The sequence below is a fragment of the Hibiscus syriacus genome, unplaced genomic scaffold, assembly GCF_006381635.1.
Source record: "Hibiscus syriacus cultivar Baekdansim isolate YM2019G1 unplaced genomic scaffold, ASM638163v2 tig00110483_pilon, whole genome shotgun sequence".
Classification (NCBI taxonomy): domain Eukaryota; kingdom Viridiplantae; phylum Streptophyta; class Magnoliopsida; order Malvales; family Malvaceae; genus Hibiscus; species Hibiscus syriacus.
The window spans coordinates 187513-204357 of NW_024062759.1; the positions used below are offsets into that span (position 1 = coordinate 187513).

At 40.4% G+C, this 16845-nt stretch overlaps 3 protein-coding genes and 1 pseudogene across 4 annotated transcripts; 1 reads left to right on the forward strand and 3 right to left on the reverse strand.

Annotated features, from left to right (window-relative positions):
• Positions 1-1466: 1466 nt before the first annotated feature.
• LOC120129215 lies at positions 1467-2296 on the reverse strand (annotated as a pseudogene).
• Positions 2297-2878: 582 nt separating this feature from the next.
• Positions 2879-3378, reverse strand: LOC120129216 (nucleoplasmin-like protein NO29). Its single transcript, XM_039146787.1, has 2 exons — positions 2988-3378; positions 2879-2904 (listed from the first exon to the last, which is right to left on the reverse strand). The coding sequence occupies exons 1-2, from the start codon at positions 3376-3378 to the stop codon at positions 2879-2881; spliced, it is 417 nt and encodes a 138-aa protein (XP_039002718.1).
• An 8628-nt stretch (positions 3379-12006) lies between these two features.
• On the forward strand, positions 12007-12870 carry LOC120129097 (protein IMPAIRED IN BABA-INDUCED STERILITY 1-like). The gene is made up of 3 exons (XM_039146693.1): positions 12007-12401; positions 12507-12773; positions 12823-12870. Exons 1-2 carry the CDS (start codon positions 12189-12191, stop codon positions 12711-12713), a joined length of 420 nt encoding a protein of 139 aa, XP_039002624.1. The 5' UTR covers positions 12007-12188; the 3' UTR covers positions 12714-12773; positions 12823-12870.
• Positions 12871-13557: 687 nt separating this feature from the next.
• On the reverse strand, positions 13558-16594 carry LOC120129086 (beta-glucuronosyltransferase GlcAT14B-like). Of its 2 annotated transcripts, XM_039146685.1 has the most exons (6): positions 16439-16594; positions 15712-15805; positions 15029-15638; positions 14864-14939; positions 14666-14781; positions 13558-14164 (listed from the first exon to the last, which is right to left on the reverse strand). In XM_039146685.1, the coding sequence occupies exons 3-6, from the start codon at positions 15603-15605 to the stop codon at positions 13665-13667; spliced, it is 1269 nt and encodes a 422-aa protein (XP_039002616.1). In that variant the 5' UTR covers positions 15606-15638; positions 15712-15805; positions 16439-16594; the 3' UTR covers positions 13558-13664. The 2 variants fall into 2 exon arrangements, with proteins under 2 accessions (XP_039002616.1, XP_039002615.1); XM_039146684.1 differs by having other exon boundaries at positions 15029-15793; positions 16439-16588.
• Between the last annotated feature and the right edge of the window lie 251 nt (positions 16595-16845).

Consider the following 16845-nt stretch of genomic DNA (forward strand, 5'->3'; position numbering starts at 1 on the left):
AATCCATCTCACACGGCTAAATGCTATTTTGAGGCCTAAAAACAAGGGAAAACAAAATTGAATTGCATTAGGATAGGTGTTTATTAGCGGATTTTGGATTTATACTGAAAAATACGCGAAAACGTGAAAGAAACAGGGCAAGGCGTTCTTTCCGCTCACTCTCCTTCACTTCTTTCTTTAACTCTTTCCTTCCTTCGTATCCTCTCCTTACATACAAACAGTACACTGAACACCAACCTAATCTGCATGCTTCAGCCCATTAAAAAAATATTAATATCATATCGATCAAAGCTTTCCTTTAGTTTAATTGCAGCTAGTGGTTTCAGAATATTCCTTCCGCTAAACGGTTGCGCTAAGTCTTCCTTGGCTTTCCTTCCTTCTATAACTTTTCTTTAAGATGAGCTTCTGGCTTTGAGCAGAGCCTGAGAGCAGATACAAGATCAGAGAAAGGCATCCATACTTTCTGAATAATCAACTTTGGCGATTGCTGTTTCCATCCCTTACAACATAGAGCTTGTGGAAAGAGTCGTTGAAGAAGTTGAGATCAAGAAAGAAACACGTCCCGCTTCGAAGGGTAGGTGGAAAGCCTAAAAGATGCACAAATGATCAATTCAATGAAAGAAACAAACATACTATTCGACAATTATGCTTAATACATCTAAAAGCGCTCGGTGGTCGGCCATAAACCAGTTGTGGTGCTCAGTGGAGGACATAGGTTCATCTTAGGGTGGGTATGTGTCCACCCTGAAATTTTTAGATATTCAAAAAAAATTTCTTTAAAACTCAAATTTTTCTTTTATTAATGCATGTGTATCTACATTAAATTTTATAGTGTTCACCCTGAGATTTTATCGTATCACCTAAATATATAAAGTCCATCCTTAAAAAAATGTTTAGATCCTTCACTAGTGATGCTTTTTCCGGGAAGAATCCAAGTAGGTGAAGTGTTACTTGAATTGCATTATGAAATGAGTCCATTTAAGGGTGATTAATAAGAAAAATTAGAGTTTTTTTTACTTAATTTAATATTAAAGAATTAATTTCGATTTAGTTCAACTTATAATTTCATAAATTTTATTCAATTTGAAATTTTTTTAAATTTGAATTGGTTTATAAAATAAAAATAAAATAACTCAAAATTTTAATAATTAATGCAAGTTCCTACTTAAAAAAAGTAAATTATAGAGTTAGTCACTTTTATTTTAATTTTATAAACGTATGGTCACTTGATCCAAAAATATTAATACGTGGTCATTGGAAAGTTAACCTAAGTTTAATAACATGACACATTAGTAAAAATATTTAATTTTTTCTTTAATCTGTGAATTTTTGATAAAATACTAATTAGGGATCATTTTATAAATTCAAAGTAATTTAGGGGCAAAGTTCTAATTTACCCTTTTCATATGTTTTCTGCTAGCAACCCCATCTTCTTCACTCTTCTTTGCAGCCGTGACCCTCGCAGACCTAAACCCACGCCGCCGACCACTGTTCATATTAAATTAGAACTTTGTTTTGGTGAACGACTTGTCTCGACTCGACGCTTCCTCGTACAAAGTCCGGTTCACTTCCGGATCAATAACGACATCAGCAATGCCATGGACAACCAAGAACGGGATACTCACATGACTCAGTTTTTTACTTAACAACTCGGTCAGCCTCAAAAGCTCAACAACGGTTCCCAGTCTCGGTTTCCCTCTATACCTGAACGGATTACTGTTCCCAATAATCTTCTTTTCTTCAATCTTGATAGATTTGGTCGGTACAATGGCTAAAGTGGGCAAGAAATTGGAGATAAAAGTGAGTGCTTGAAGAATTGGCCATCTGGGTTTAACCTTGTCCGAGATTTTAATTGGTGCAACCAAAATATCACTTTGGAAACCTTTGGGGTCAGCAAAATGAACCAGCAAAGCAATGGCGCCCCCATGGATTCTCCATACAAAAAACAGGGTAACCCATCAAAGCTCAGATCTTGCTTGATTAAATTGAAGGAGAGACAATATTGGACAACTAAATCAACACTTGGGACATAACATCTTAAACCCTGAGATCTGTCGTGTCCTTCAATGTCGAGGGCGGAGTAAGCAAACCCTTTTCGAGCGAGGAAAATGGAGGTGGACTGGAAGGTCCAACTTATGTCATTTCCATACCCATGGATCCCAAAGATGATGCCACGTTGAGGGTTTTGAGACAGGGGAAGCCATGATCTTGTGAAGAGGGAGAGGCCTCTTGGTGAAGTGGGAGGGTCACGACTGCAGAGAAGAGGGAAGAAGATGGGGTTAGGAGAAGAAAACATATTTTAAAAAAAAGGTAAATTAAAACTTTTATATTTATAAAATGATTTTTATTTAGTATTTTATTTAAAATTCAAAGGTTAAAGAAAAAATTAAAGTCTTTTATTAAAGTGTAAAGTTAATATTTCAATTATCACATTTTTAATTAAAATGAAATAAAAATAACCTCATATTAATTTTTTTAAATTGAGTGATTATATATTTATAAAATTAAAATAAAAGTGATCAAATAAAATACAATCTAACCCAAAACAGTAGCATGAAAATGACGATTCTGATCAACAAATGTAAACGCAGCTACCAATTCTACAATGAAAATTCAGATGAATAAAATATAAGCAGATAATAAATACAATTTTGTTAAAATGGTTATTTATCCCAATAGGCTTCAAACATCAAGATTGCTTATCTAGTCTAGTAATACAAGGAGGAGGGACCATAATATATCAAGTTGAGATAACAAAGACCAGAAGAACATGAAGAAATAACATAGTAAAATACTAGTACTAAAACAAACATAGCATTTCAACAGTTAGTTTCTTTCTCATGAAATTTCATGATCATCCACATTTTTTTCTGTTGTCTTATGAGATTTCATCCTCGTCCGTATCTGAAACATTTGCATGATCAAATATCCTTAAAACTTATTCTTCTAATTTCCGCCATCATCATCAGCAGCAGCAGCAGCATCACAGTCATCGTCGTCGTCATCTTTAGCATCAAACTCCTCATCGTCATCAAACTCGACATCTTCATCATCAACAAACTCGTCGTCGTCGTCCACCACGACTTTTCCACGAGCCTCGACAACGATCCTATGGCTTCCGCCAACTTTCTCCTCCAGGGTCAACGCTCTATGAGACCCAACGAGAGAACCCATTTCAGTGAAATCAAAGATGGGTATTTGGGCGTGAATCGTTTGGTTCGAAACGAATAAAGATTGAACAATCTGGTGGTGATCTTTGGCTATGTTATTGAGGTTTGCAGCAGCATTGGACCGACCAAGGATTCGGCCGCGTATAATCTGGGGGAACGATTTGCTGCTTTTCAGCAGATTTCTTGCAACGGCTGCTGTTGTTGCCATTGATGCAATCAGTTTTGGAGCTTTTGAATTGGAAACTGAAGGATGGCAAGAGAGGTTCTAGTGTTCAGGGTTTTTAAAAAGAAATGGGCTGTTGACACGTGTAGACATGGTAGGTGGTAGGAGGATTCTAGGATTTTACTACAAAATACTCGAAAAAATGACCCTTTTTTTCTTTGGGTTCATCCCATTTTATGAACTTTATTTTGGGCCACTGTCCTTTCGTAGGAATCCATTTCATAAATGGATTTTTTAAAATTTGAGGATAAATTATAAGTTATAATATTTATCATCAATCTATTATTCATTTTCTATCATTAAATCATTTTTTATAATATTAAGGGGTAGATTTCTTCTCTTCTTTTTGGTACAGTCAGCATTTGAAAGAAACTGTTCTCTATTACCAGCAGAAGCCCTACGGTGACACCTCGAACCAGATCTTCTGTCCCTCCCACGTCTTAGAGTCCTCTTCCCTTGATTTCTTCCATGGACATTGGTATTCGGCAAAGCTGGTGGGCGTCGAATCATCGCAACTAGTGGAGGCATATGCTCCAATAGATCTCTACGATATACCTGCGAATAAGAAGAAAAGCAGTAAAAAGTAATATATATGTTATCAAGCTCGAAATTCATAATCTCATGAAGTTGATACTCGAATACAGATTATGTACCTGTATCACAAAATTGCGTCTTTCCCAATCCAAAAACATATGGATATGCCAATCAACTTTTACTATTATTTTATCCCTTACCATACCAAAGCTTAACTGGTCCCGGGATGTAAAACGATCAACTTCATTAAACCACAGACAGGTAAACAGATTTGCGATCGGTATATGCTCCTTTATGAGTACAGAACCTTCAGGAACATCTGTAGAAAATCGTAGAAAGGAACATTTTTCTTTGCTCCTTTATCGATAAACATGTAGAAAGGAACATTTTTCTTTGCTCCTTCACTGATGTTCCTGGGCTGCTGTATTATATCCTAGTTCCCTGGAGAGTAATAAATATAGAAATGATGAGGATAAAGCATACATAAAAGAAAGAAAATATTGCAGAACCCTGAATATCTAGTACCAAATATCCCTGATGCAACAATGATCTCGTGGAACTGCAACAACTTTTCCAGGTCAGACTCGTCAAAGTCAAATCCAGTGAGGTGACCAGGTTGACTTCCCTTGAAGAATCTGAAAGAGAAAGTACACGAAATTACAATATCAAAGAGCAACGGGGAGAAGATCTATTTATGAAGACAAGTAATTCGTTGAATCATTTAAATGCATCGTCAATAACATAAAAATCACATAAATCTCTACCCGAACTGTTGTAAATGAGTAGTTTATATTGAAGAAGTGATAGGAGAGTGAAACCTACCCACTGTGAACTGTCACCAACTCTTTTATATCAAACGAATCATTTCTTTGCTTTAGAGATGGATATCCACCAAATTCAGAGCCCCCATGTGGTTCAGTTTTGATTGGATTTTCATCATGAACATATATCAAATTTTGAAGCACTGGAGATTCGGATGGGGAACTTGGCATGCTAGCTATGGCCTGATCCACAGGGAGATAACATACGGGACATGCTGAAAAAAAGAAAGAATAAAATTAGTAGCAAGATAATGACGCAAACATAATTAATTTTTGAGACCTTACTTTCCATTGACTCTTCTGATCGTGGATCTGCAGCCTCTGCTCTCGAGAATAAGGTATAATGTTTTTGAGATATTGTGTTTCATAAAGTTTTAGACAATTATGATCTCTGTTGATCCATTTATTCACTTTTCATGTTTTACTTGTGTCTGACACATATTCAGACTAGGACAAGGGGATATGATTTACCATACCATCCCAATACAAAGAAAAACTTTTAAAAATTAAACATATCATTTTCTATCAAATACCCATATCTTGTATTCACGCCCAAGTTCATGTAACGTAGATTATAATAGTTGCATCTAAAAGCATGTCTATGTGTGCATTTTCTAAATGGTAGTATGTAATTCTTTTAGTCCAAAATCATAGTGTTGTACTTCTATTCCGATGATCGATCAATATTATCTAGTGACCTTGACTTGTTTTTATTTATGTTTTTCAGTTCTTTACGACTAAACCTCTTCCTTGTGATCCTTCGAGCTTGCCAAAGTATCCTCCTAGCAAAGAACTCGATGCGAAAATGAAGGATGAGGAAGCTAGAAGGTCCATATTATATACTTAATTACAATACAATTTTAATTTGTTTATTTTATTTTATTTATGCATGTGTGTGTGTATGAAGGTAGTTACGTGTGCTACATGGAAAATCGCATGCTTAAGGAAAATTCTATTAGAACTCTTGATATACTTGTGATGCATTTACTCCCAAAGAAAATAGAACACTTCAAAACCATTGTAAAAAAACTTGTAACAAATAATTGAATCTCTTAGTTCTTCAGCTCATGTTGGACTGCTGTAAATCTGGTGTTTGGAGCTATTATTATCGTTTACTAAACGACGTTTAGCTGTTCGGCCATTGCTGCCTAATGGCCTGAAATCTTGAACAGTTGGCCTAGGTGCTAATAAACTTACTTTTGTTTGCATTGACAGAAAAAGAGCAGCATGTCACGGACTTAATCTCTCAATAAGCCTCGTACGGCCTTAGCTCCTTTTCACCCCTCGCGATAGCTAAGTCAGCCTCACTCAAACTCGTGCTAATGTGGGAAAGGATTGGCAAGGAAACAAATAAGAAAGGAAAGAACTTTGAGAGAAAGCTTGTTGATATGCTTGAAAGCTTACAACTCTTGGATGATTTACAAATGAGGATTCTACATCTATTTATAGCCTCCCACCTCCTCAATGGACGGTGGAGATTGACTTGATCCTACGGTAGGGAGAGATTCTCTAGAATTCTCCATAATTTCCTACCTAACATGGAAGACTCTAGAATGCTTCTAGAATATGTACAAGTCTTGAGTGTTCTAGAATAATCTACACTATTCTATCAACCTCCAAGACCAAGTGTGGCCCAACATAGCCAAAATAGCCCAAAGTGTGGAGAAAATGCCCAATTTCGTGACATTCTCCCCCACCTATTCTGGCGTCGTCCTCGTACGCTTTGAGATGTTCTTCAAAGTGCCACAAGTCTTCAGCTAGTTCCCATGTTGCCTCGGACTCTGGTAGTCCTTTCCACTTGATTAAATACTCAGTACGCGGTGGGACTCCTCTCTTGCGGACCGTCATGCTTGTGAGCATCGTTTCCACATCTTTATCGTAAGACTTGGTTACTACGGGAGGTGCTCGATGCGAATACCCTCGGCTTGGGTCTTCCTTGTCGGCATGATATGGCTTGAGCATACTTACATGGAAGACCAGATGAATCTTAAGTGTACTTGGCAAGTCTAAGCGATAAGACACTTTACCCACCTTGGCAAATACCTGGAACGGTCCCTCGTATCTCCGTATTAGTCCTTTGTGAACGATTCAGAGAGCTTTGAACTGTTGTGGCAAAAGCTTCACAAGGACTAAGTCTCCAACGGAGAACTCTCGATGCCGCCTCTTCTCGTCCGCCCACTTCTTCATCTTCTTCCTCGCTTTCTCTAAACATGCGCGGGTGATATCGGCGTTCTCCTCCCATGAATTAGCCATCTTGGTGGCTCCGGGACTTTTGCCCTCGTCAAGTGGCATTGTCAATGTGTGCGGTGTGAGTGGTTGTTGTCCGGTTGCAAGCTCGAACGAACTCCGGCCTGTGGCTTCACTCCGCTGCAGGTTATAAGAGAATTGGGCGACGTCTAACAACTTTGCCCAATCTCGTTGGTTGGCACTCACGAAGTGCCGCAAGTAACACTCCAACAAAGCGTTCACTCGTTCGGTCTGCCCATCAGTTTGAGGGTGAAAGCTTGTGGAGAAATTTAACTCGGTGCCAAGGAGCTTGAATAATTCCGTCCATAGGCGTCCGGTGAATCGAGGGTCTCGGTCACTGATGATGCTCATTGGTAAACCCCAATGCTTCACGACATTCTTGAAAAATGCTCGCGCGGCCTCCTCCGCAGTGCAATCCTTGGGGCATAGTATGAAAGTCCCATACTTGGAAAATCGGTCCACGACGACCATGATCGAACCGTATCCTTCGGACTTGGGTAATGCACTAATGAAATCCAAGGTGATTGAATCCCAAGGTCTTTGGAGAACTGGTAAAGGTTCGAGTAATCCCGCCGGCTGTCGGTTCTCTACTTTGGCTTGTTGGCACACAAGACAAGTCTTCACGTAAAGCTCCACGCTATCCTTCATATGGGGCCAAAAGTATGTTGTCTCTATCAATGCCATAGTGCGCTTTTGACCCGGATGACCAGCCCACTTGGTGTCGTGGCACTCTTTGATAAGATCTCGCCTTAAGTTTTCCCATTTTGGAACATAGATTCGCCGTCCCTTGGTGTAGAGTAGACCGTCCTCTATCCAAAACCGTTGGGTTTTGCCATCGCTAGCCAGCTTAACTAATTCTCTTGTTAGTGGATCTTGCTCAAGGCCCTTCTTGATACGTTCCAACACGGTTCCCTTGGCTAGAGAGATCGCGGCAAGCTCTGTCTTTCGACTTAAGGCATCGGCTACGACGTAGGCTTTGCCCGACTTGTATTCCAACGTGTAGTCGAACTCGGCTAGGAAGTCCTGCCACCTAGCTTGTTTTGGTGACAACTTCTTCTGAGTCTGAAAATAACTCGTTGCCATGTTGTCAATCTTGATGGTGAAGTGCGCGCCGAGTAAATAATGTCTCCATACCCGCAAGCAATGGATGATGGCCGTCATCTCCTTCTCTTGCACCGTGTACCGTCTCTCGATGTCGTTCAGCTTGCGGCTCTCAAATGCTACTGGATGCCCCTCTTGCATTAGTACTCCCCCGATAGCGAAGTCGGATGCATCAGAGTGCACCTCGAATAGCTTGGTAAAGTCAGGTAGGACCAAGACAGGTTCTTGGCTAACTGTTGCCTTCAAGTCCTCAAAGGCCTCCTGACATTGTTCGGACCACTCCCACGTCTTTCTCTTGGTCGATAGCTCCCACTTGGTTATGGCCTTAATTTTGCTCTCGTCCATCAATAGCTTCTCGTGGCCGATTACATGTCCAAGGAAGTGTACTTCCTCAGTGGCAAACGTGCACTTTTTCTTCTTGACATACAGCTCGTTCTCTCGAAGTATCTTGAACACAATCATCAAGTGGTCTACATGTTCCCCGATGGAGTTACTGTATACCACGATATCGTCCAAGTACACCACCATGAACTGGTCCAAGTATGGTTACAAGAGCTTGTTCATGAGCATGCAAAACGTCGTCGGTGCATTGGTTAGACTAAAGGGCATGACCAACCACTTGTACTATCCGTATAGGGTGATGCATGCGGTCTTTGGCTCGTCGCCTTCTGCTATTCGAACTTGGAAGTAGCCTTTTTGCAAGTCCATCTTCGTGTACACCTTGGCTCCTCCAAGTCTGTCAAATAAATCGGCAATCAAAGGGATCGGGTAACGATTTTTAATGGTTACCTTATTAAGTGCCCGGTAATCGACGCACATGCGCAACAACCCATCGTGCTTCTTTTGGAAGAGTACCGGTGCGCCATATGGTGCCTTCGAAGGTCGAATCATTCCCATATCGACTAGCTCCTTGAGTTGCCTTCGAAGTTCCTCAAGTTCGGGTGGGGTCATTCGGTAGGGTGCCAGGGCAGGCGGCTTGGCACCGGGTTCCAACTCGATCTTGTGATCCACCTCATGCCTTGGTGGAAGTTTATTTGGTAACTCGGGCGGCATTACGTCCTTGTTCTCCTCTAAGACTTCACGGATGATCAAGGGTAGGTCACCCATTTTCTCGATCTCGTCATCTTCCTTTAGCATGGCCAAGTAAGTAATGTCCCCTTTCTTGATGCCTTTACCAAGTTGTATGGCCGAGAGTTGTGTAGCATCTCGACCTTGCTCTTTCGGTTCCTCGACCGTGAGGATCATGCAAGGAGACCCTTTCTCCAAGATACAAACCGAACTAAAGGAAAGCATAGGGAAAACGGTTACCTGTCGGAGGAAGTCCAACCCCAAAACGACCTTAAAGTCATCCATAGGAACGACTGAAAAGTTCACTTGGCCCTTCCAAGTACCTAAGCGTAGCTCGATCGTGCCACACCATGGAGTGGTACCGCTTGTGTGTTTATCGTCTTGAGCCATCTTGTGCTCCCAATGTACTTTAGGCCCAAACAGTTGGCTTCGTCTTTAGACACAAAATTGTGGGTAGCTCCCGTGTCCACCATGGCTCTTGTCAGCTTCTCGTTGATCATCGCATCCACATACATGAGCTCATTACTCGATGTTGGTGTCAACGACTTGGCCTTCAAGGCGTTTAGAAATTTTAGCGATCCCATCTCGACTTGAGACTTTGTGTCTTGACGATCGACGATGGCAGACAATGAACCAAGTTTGGGACAGCTACTTATCGGGCGCGGCCCTTTACACAATAAGCATCCTCCTTTAGGAACGAAGGCCTTTTTCTTCTCTTCGTAGTCCCTTCGACCAGGGACGTCGATCTCGATCTCCCTCTTTAGCTTGTGGCCTTCGGTGATCTCGATCTCGGTTGCCATGGTTGTTCTCCCGCCGTTCTCCCCCACCTTTGGCTGGATACTTATCCTTATTCCTCGTCGCATTGGTGTGGGAGTAGGGTTGGAAGTCGACGAGTGACTCGGCGATGACAATGGCTTCATCAACTGTCCTAATGTCCCGACGGTGTATCTCTTGCTTGGCCCATCCTTGTAGCCCGTCAACGAAATAGAACAAGAGATCTTCTTCTGACATATTGGGAATTTGAAGCATAAGGGTTGTGAATTCTTTCACATAGTCCCGCATAATACCCTGTTGCTTCAACTCCCGCAATTTCTTGCGAGCCTCGTAGACCACATTCTCGGGATAGAAGTGCTTCTTGAGTTCTTTCTTGAACTCATCCCACGTATCTAACCGACAAGCCCCTCGCTCAATGTCGGCATGTTTCTTACGCCACCATAACATAGCAGTATCGGAAAGATATAAGGCAGCGGTCTTTACCTTAGTGGCCTCGTCTTTAAGGCCGATTCCCTCGAAGTATTGCTCCATCCGCCATAGGTAGTTTTCGACTTCCTTGGCGTCCCTTGCCCCGTTGAACCCTTGCGGCTTGGGGCACTCGACCCTCGGGGTGGAGACATTATTAGCACCCCCGCTAACGGCGGCTCTCTTGCAGAGCGACAAGTCCTCTCGCATCCCCTCGATGCTCTCACGTACGACTTGGATCATATCCTCTAGCCGTATGAACCGAGCTCCCACCTCGTTGTTGGTCTCTTCGGTATTTCCTTTGAGTGTGTCAACTTGTTCCAAGACATGGTCCTCCAACGTCTTGAAGTTGTGTTAGACCCTCTCCAGCCTCTCGCCAAACTCTGCCACCATCGGTTCTAAGGAAGTGCCCTCACGGGCCTTACTTTGGTCCCTCTTCTTCTTCGGGTTGGTAGGTGCAACTTCTCTCCCACGTTCCTCAGCAACAGTCGACTCGTTCGAGTTCCCGATCATTTCTACAAGACACGTGCACGATATTGACGCCTTTACCGGCTCTGATACCAACTGTCACGGATTTAATCTCTCAATAAGCCTCGTACGACCTTAGCTCCTTTTCGCCCCTCGCGATAGCTAAGTCAGCCTCACTCAAACTCGTGCTAATGTAGGAAAGGATTGGCAGGGAAACAAATAAGAAAGGAAAGAACTTTGAGAGAAAGCTTGTTGATATGCTTGAAAGCTTACAACTCTTAGATGATTTACAAATGAGGATTCTACATCTATTTATAACCTCCCACCTCCTCAATGGACGGTGGAGATTGACTTGATCCTACGGTAGGGAGAGATTCTCTAGAATTCTCCATAATTTCCTACCTAACATGGAAGACTCTAGAATGCTTCTAGAATATGTACAAGTCTTTAGTGTTCTAGAATAATCTACACTATTCTATCAACCTCCAAGACCAAGTGTGGCCCAACATAGGCAAAATAGCCCAAAGTGTGGAGAAAAAGCCCAATTTCGTGACAAGCAGCAACCTAGGGCCAGAGACCTGAACTTGATAGGAGAGCAACAAGAGAATCTCGAGCTGTCCCAGCACCCGATGCTAATGCCGAACTAGTTCTGTCAATGCAGGTAACTTAGAATTTGGCTAAAAGTTTCTGCAGTCACTTGTTTTTTGGTCTACATGTTCGGTAATGGGCATCCTTAACTAGTGTATGTATGTATGTATGTATCAAGATGTGGACCAATGTTAAAACTAACAAGATCCATAAATTTTACAGCATCAGACAATATTCATTCTAGACATGTTAATATGTTATTAAGTCACCCCTCTCTTTTTAAACATGGTTGAGATGTAATTCTTTCCCTCTTTTCTTCAATCAACCAAGGGCAGGCTTTCATTAACTTGATCAATGTGGGTGAGGAGGGAAGAAAATATAACGAATGAGTTGAAATATAGTTCGTCAGTTTTTACATCAAAATTTCTTTCAGAGCAGTTACATTAATTTGACATTACTATTATTGCTTTGACACTTCAGAGAAGACAAAATCAATCCGATTCGAAGTGCCGTAGTGAGAACTTTAATCCGCATCCTAAAGAAGCTGCTTCAGGCTTTCCTATAGATCCACCTAGACCTTCACAAGCAGTAGAATCAGATGCAGATGGCCATGTGAATCATCACAAGAGAGCCTCCCATTCAGGGCCGCTGGCTCACAGGGCTGCATGGGCAAAGTCTGGGAAAAACCAGGATGATCCTTCAAAAGTTTCGACCGGGCCTAATCTGCCAATGATGTCAGGTTTAGTGGCAGCAAGGAGAAATAATCTTTTACCTGAAGATAGCAGAGAAAGATCTGGTTCTTCGCAATCCGAAACTCCAAAACTAATTGCAAGATTTCCAGGGTCTTTCAAAGAGGCCTCGGAATCTTCTATCGGACAGGACCCAGAACATAATGTGCAGCAGAAGGAAGATGGAAGAAGAAATACCAAAGATTCAGTTCTGGTAATTAGTCCACAATGTTTTCCGGTTTTGCAGTTCAACTATTTCTTACACTTCGATTGCTTTTATCCATTTTCTCTGATACATGCTTCTCAATGATGTTCCCAGCTTGGTTATGGATCGAAGGTTCAGAAAATTCACTATTCAGGTCCATTATTAGTTCCATCAGGCAACACAGATCAAATGCTCAAGGATCACGATCGTCAAATCCAAGAAGCTGTTCGGCGAGCACGTCTCGATAAAACAATGAAGAGAAAAGTTCAGTTACAAGGGAACCAATTATCAACCACTTCATTATTTGTTTCTGGTCGTTGAACTGAATTCTGTACAACTGCAAATCAAAGTTGAGCATCGTCAAGATGATCACTGCAAATAATTTGGCTGCTGATTATCTAGTCAAATATCACCCAAGTTGTCAAATGCGTATTTTTTGTATAGGATGGTGCTTTGTTACTCGAACTCTTGCATTAGTGTAGCATATGAATATGTTTCCGAGTAACAAAGGATCAGAGGGCTGGTTTGTTTAGGAAGATGGCTAGTAGCAGGTATATTATAGCTAAGGTTGTAGATTAAGAAACCTTTGTGATTCGTCATATGTGCATTTGTTTCCTACACGGCAACTGTATTTTGGAAAGGTATGGTCCCTTTCTTGTTAACCTTATTGTCAACATGTGTACCAGTGTCGGGGGTCTGTGATTGTTATCGGCTAGTACAGGCTGGTTTTTCTTCTAGTTGAAAATAAATTTGTAGCATGTTTTACAGTGAAAGGTACTCGATTTCTTGTCTGTTATGTTCTTTGACAAAAGGCTGAGGAGTAAGGTGTTTTCCTTTGGAGATTTTCAATCTCAGGGCATGGTTCTTTTATCTTTTTCATGTAGATGCTATTCATAAGTTCTAAAGAATGAAATCCCAGGGCTTTGATCCTGTTAAGCAAAAATCGAAAATCCAGATTCGGCAAATCCAGCATAAAACTGGTAGAGATATTTTCTTCATAATTCAACAAGTTTTTTAACAACAATATGCCAAAAAAAAATTATAGATCTGTAGGAGTAAAACATCAGAGAACAAGCACAGGATATCGATGTATAAAGCTTTTGTTTTTGACGAATTCTAGTCTCACCAAAAGTAGGGTATTGATTATTGAGTACCAATTTTTTACCCTCGACATGGCTAGGAATTTGAATACCTATTGGTTGAAGCAAAACTATTAGATACAAATTTCTCAGCCGTGTCAGCCTCATTGATCGAACATCCTCACCGTGAAACCTATTTACACTGATCTCGCCTGAGAGTAGCTTTCGTGGACAACTTAGCTATGAGTTGACGAAGCCTTTCAGCTCCTGGACCTGGCTTTATCTTGTTCTTATCTCCAACTTCTGAGCATTTTGGTTCACCAGAGCACCAAGCACCCGGGGTGAAGCTCCCCTTTTCCCGGCCAAGCAACTCCTTATCAATCTTATCCAACACGGGATCGTCTTGATTGAATTTTCGAGCAAAAGCAGCATTGCTTTGAACCATCTTGTCCGAATCATTAACCGTAAGGACATGAGGGTGCTGTTTAGGAGGATTGTCCCATGAAATATAATGCAAATCATGATTGACAACAGTCTTAGCAAACTCCGGGGCATTGCATACGACAGTCTGAAAGTAGCCTTCGGGAGAGGATAGGAAGTTTGTGTAGTACATCAGAAGAGTTCTCGGCAGATTATCCCAACCCCAAACACAATACTCCACAAATGAATGCGACAACACAGTCCATGCCGAACCTGCAAGCAAAGAGGATTACGGAAACAGTTAACCGCCAATTCCGTAAAGCAAAACAAATTATATATGTATTAATGTAATGTGTCCGTAGTTCCAACTTAAGAAGAACAAAACCAGGACACTGCTTTAAGATCAATGATTCATCAGCTGCATCACTAAACCAATGCATATATCTTTTTCAAAGTTTTCACCCGAGCTTGCTTAATTAACATAATTTAAAACTAAACAACATATAGATTCGGATAATTCACTTTTAGATATATATTTAAAGAAAGATCGATAGTCCATATACGAGATCGGAAACAATAATCTCATCTGTCAATAAGAAGATACAGACTATTGAGACCATAAAGGAACAATCAATCCCCTAGTTATATGATATTAAGAGAGAAAAAACTTATATGAGATTTTCAATCTTACTGCTGGAATTGAAGAAGTCTTACAGGATATTAAGAGAGAGAAAACTTATATTAAACAAACCCGGCATATGACAGTGTACTAACCAGTAAATAATTTAAATGCAGTAGGTAATGTTCGCTTTTGTGAAGTCCAAAATATATCAGACTTGGTTGACTTGTAGAGTCCGGGGTCTATAATCAAAGGCATAGCTCTTTTATCCCTGCACAAGCACCGGCGAAATTTGTCGGCATTCAATGAAAATGAAGATTTTAGATGGAGATGGAAAGAATGAGAAGACTTACTCTTTCCAGCCAAGCTGACTTGTATGTTCAATAAAATTAAGGTTCCGGTTTATATCAGAAAATGCATAAATAAGATCTGCAAATAACAAAAGAACCAAATTAACAAATACCAAAAGCAATATCCACCGGTTCAGTTCTCAGATAAGGCATGTGACAAAGACTTACCATCTTGAGTCACAAGAGGATAATCCGATGCACTAAGATTGATAAACCAATCCCAATCTTTACTTCTGTTAAGATGAATGGCACAAGCGTGGAGAGTATTGGCGACCATGGTTGGTCCTCGATAAGTAACCATATTAGCCTTGGTGATCATATAGACATTCCCGACTTTCGAAAAAATCGTATGATTATTTATTCTGGAAGCAAGCATCAATCTCTCCTCTGTCGGTGCCTCGAGGTCCAAATGAACAACGTATTGATTCCGTGGATGATACAGAGCATGAAGAGTTCTCCAAAGCTTTTCCAGATCACCCTTTGATCCAGAAACCAAGTATGCAAAACGAGGTAATGCCAGACCAGCAGGAGGTGGTAACAAAGGAACAATATCAATCTTCGATTCAGCATAGCCCAGCTTCCTTTGATTCATATGAGAAGGAAAAATGGAGAAGATCGAGTTGATTTTGTGAACCGAAGAAACAAGTCCCATATTAAAGCAAGTGACAACAAGGATCGTGCATATGAGAGAACTTATCACAAGGGGAAACACCCATTTCTTCTCCATGTTCAACGTCGACACCATTGTTGGGCCTTATCATAGGATCTAACAGACAACCTTAACAGCAATACATTCTATCATCACCGATTCGAAAAGAAAAAAAACGAAGAAGAAAAAACCCTCTAGCTACCTTGAGATGCAAACCGGAGCCGCAAATACCATCAATCTTCAGATCAAAGACCTTTCCTCCAACATATAATTCCAAGATATACCTTTGAAACTAACTGTAAAAAGAACAACCACCATTAATGTTAGCTTATCATGTATGATAGCCTGCTCTGCTAATTCCCAGAACATACTGTAACTGAAACTAGATCCGGCCGACGAATCAAACATAAACAAGCAATCAAATAAAAAACTAATTAGTAATGAAAAAGAAAGAGTATTCTAAAGCACGAAAATACAAAAATTAAGCATCATTAAAAAGACTGATTAGTTAAATATACATTGTGATTAAGCTACTGTTGTAAGTCGTAAGGTACCAGATTTGTGAAGAAAAAGTCGGTAACAAAACACAAATTGATTAATTACAACTTTTACAATGCTTAAAAGGAGCAAATCTAAATCTAAATTGTTCTTATCAACAGACCTGGAAATCTAAATATGCTTAGAGATTCATAGCTGCCGTTAAAATATATATGAAACCCAGAAACAGAAAATCAGTAAAGATCATAACTTTGGAGGAAAGAAACAAAACCCAAATCAGGAAACTAAATCATAAAGCTACCGATGAGAACCAAAATCTAATATAAAGTTGAAAACAGAAAACGGTTCAACGAATATAAACCGAAAAACATCATGGAGAAAACATTGGAGGGGAAAAAGAACGTGAAACGAAGCTAACTGAAGCAACAAACCTGAGTTTTGATGCTGGTAAGACAACAAAAGACTGTGTCTTCCAAGGGAAAAAATATTTTTGTTTTGTTTTTGGTTTGTTGTTTGTAAATGCTAATTAAAGAAGAGAGAACGTCTCTTTCCCTTTCCCTTTCCCTTTCCCTTTCCCTTTCCCTTTCCCTTTCCCTTCTAGTTTTACCTGTGCTCTCTCTTCTTTCCCTAAAACTTAGGAATCTATGCTTACTACCATTTTTCCCCCCTTTTCCGCGTCAAAAATGTTTTCCATCACCCAAAATAATAATTTTGGAAGTGAAGATTCCAGAATATAATATTTTATTAAAATAATTGAAAACTATCGAGTACTAGAAAAAGGTCCGGTGAGGTGGGAGCCTCATGTTGGAGGATATGAATCATGCATTTATAGAAAACA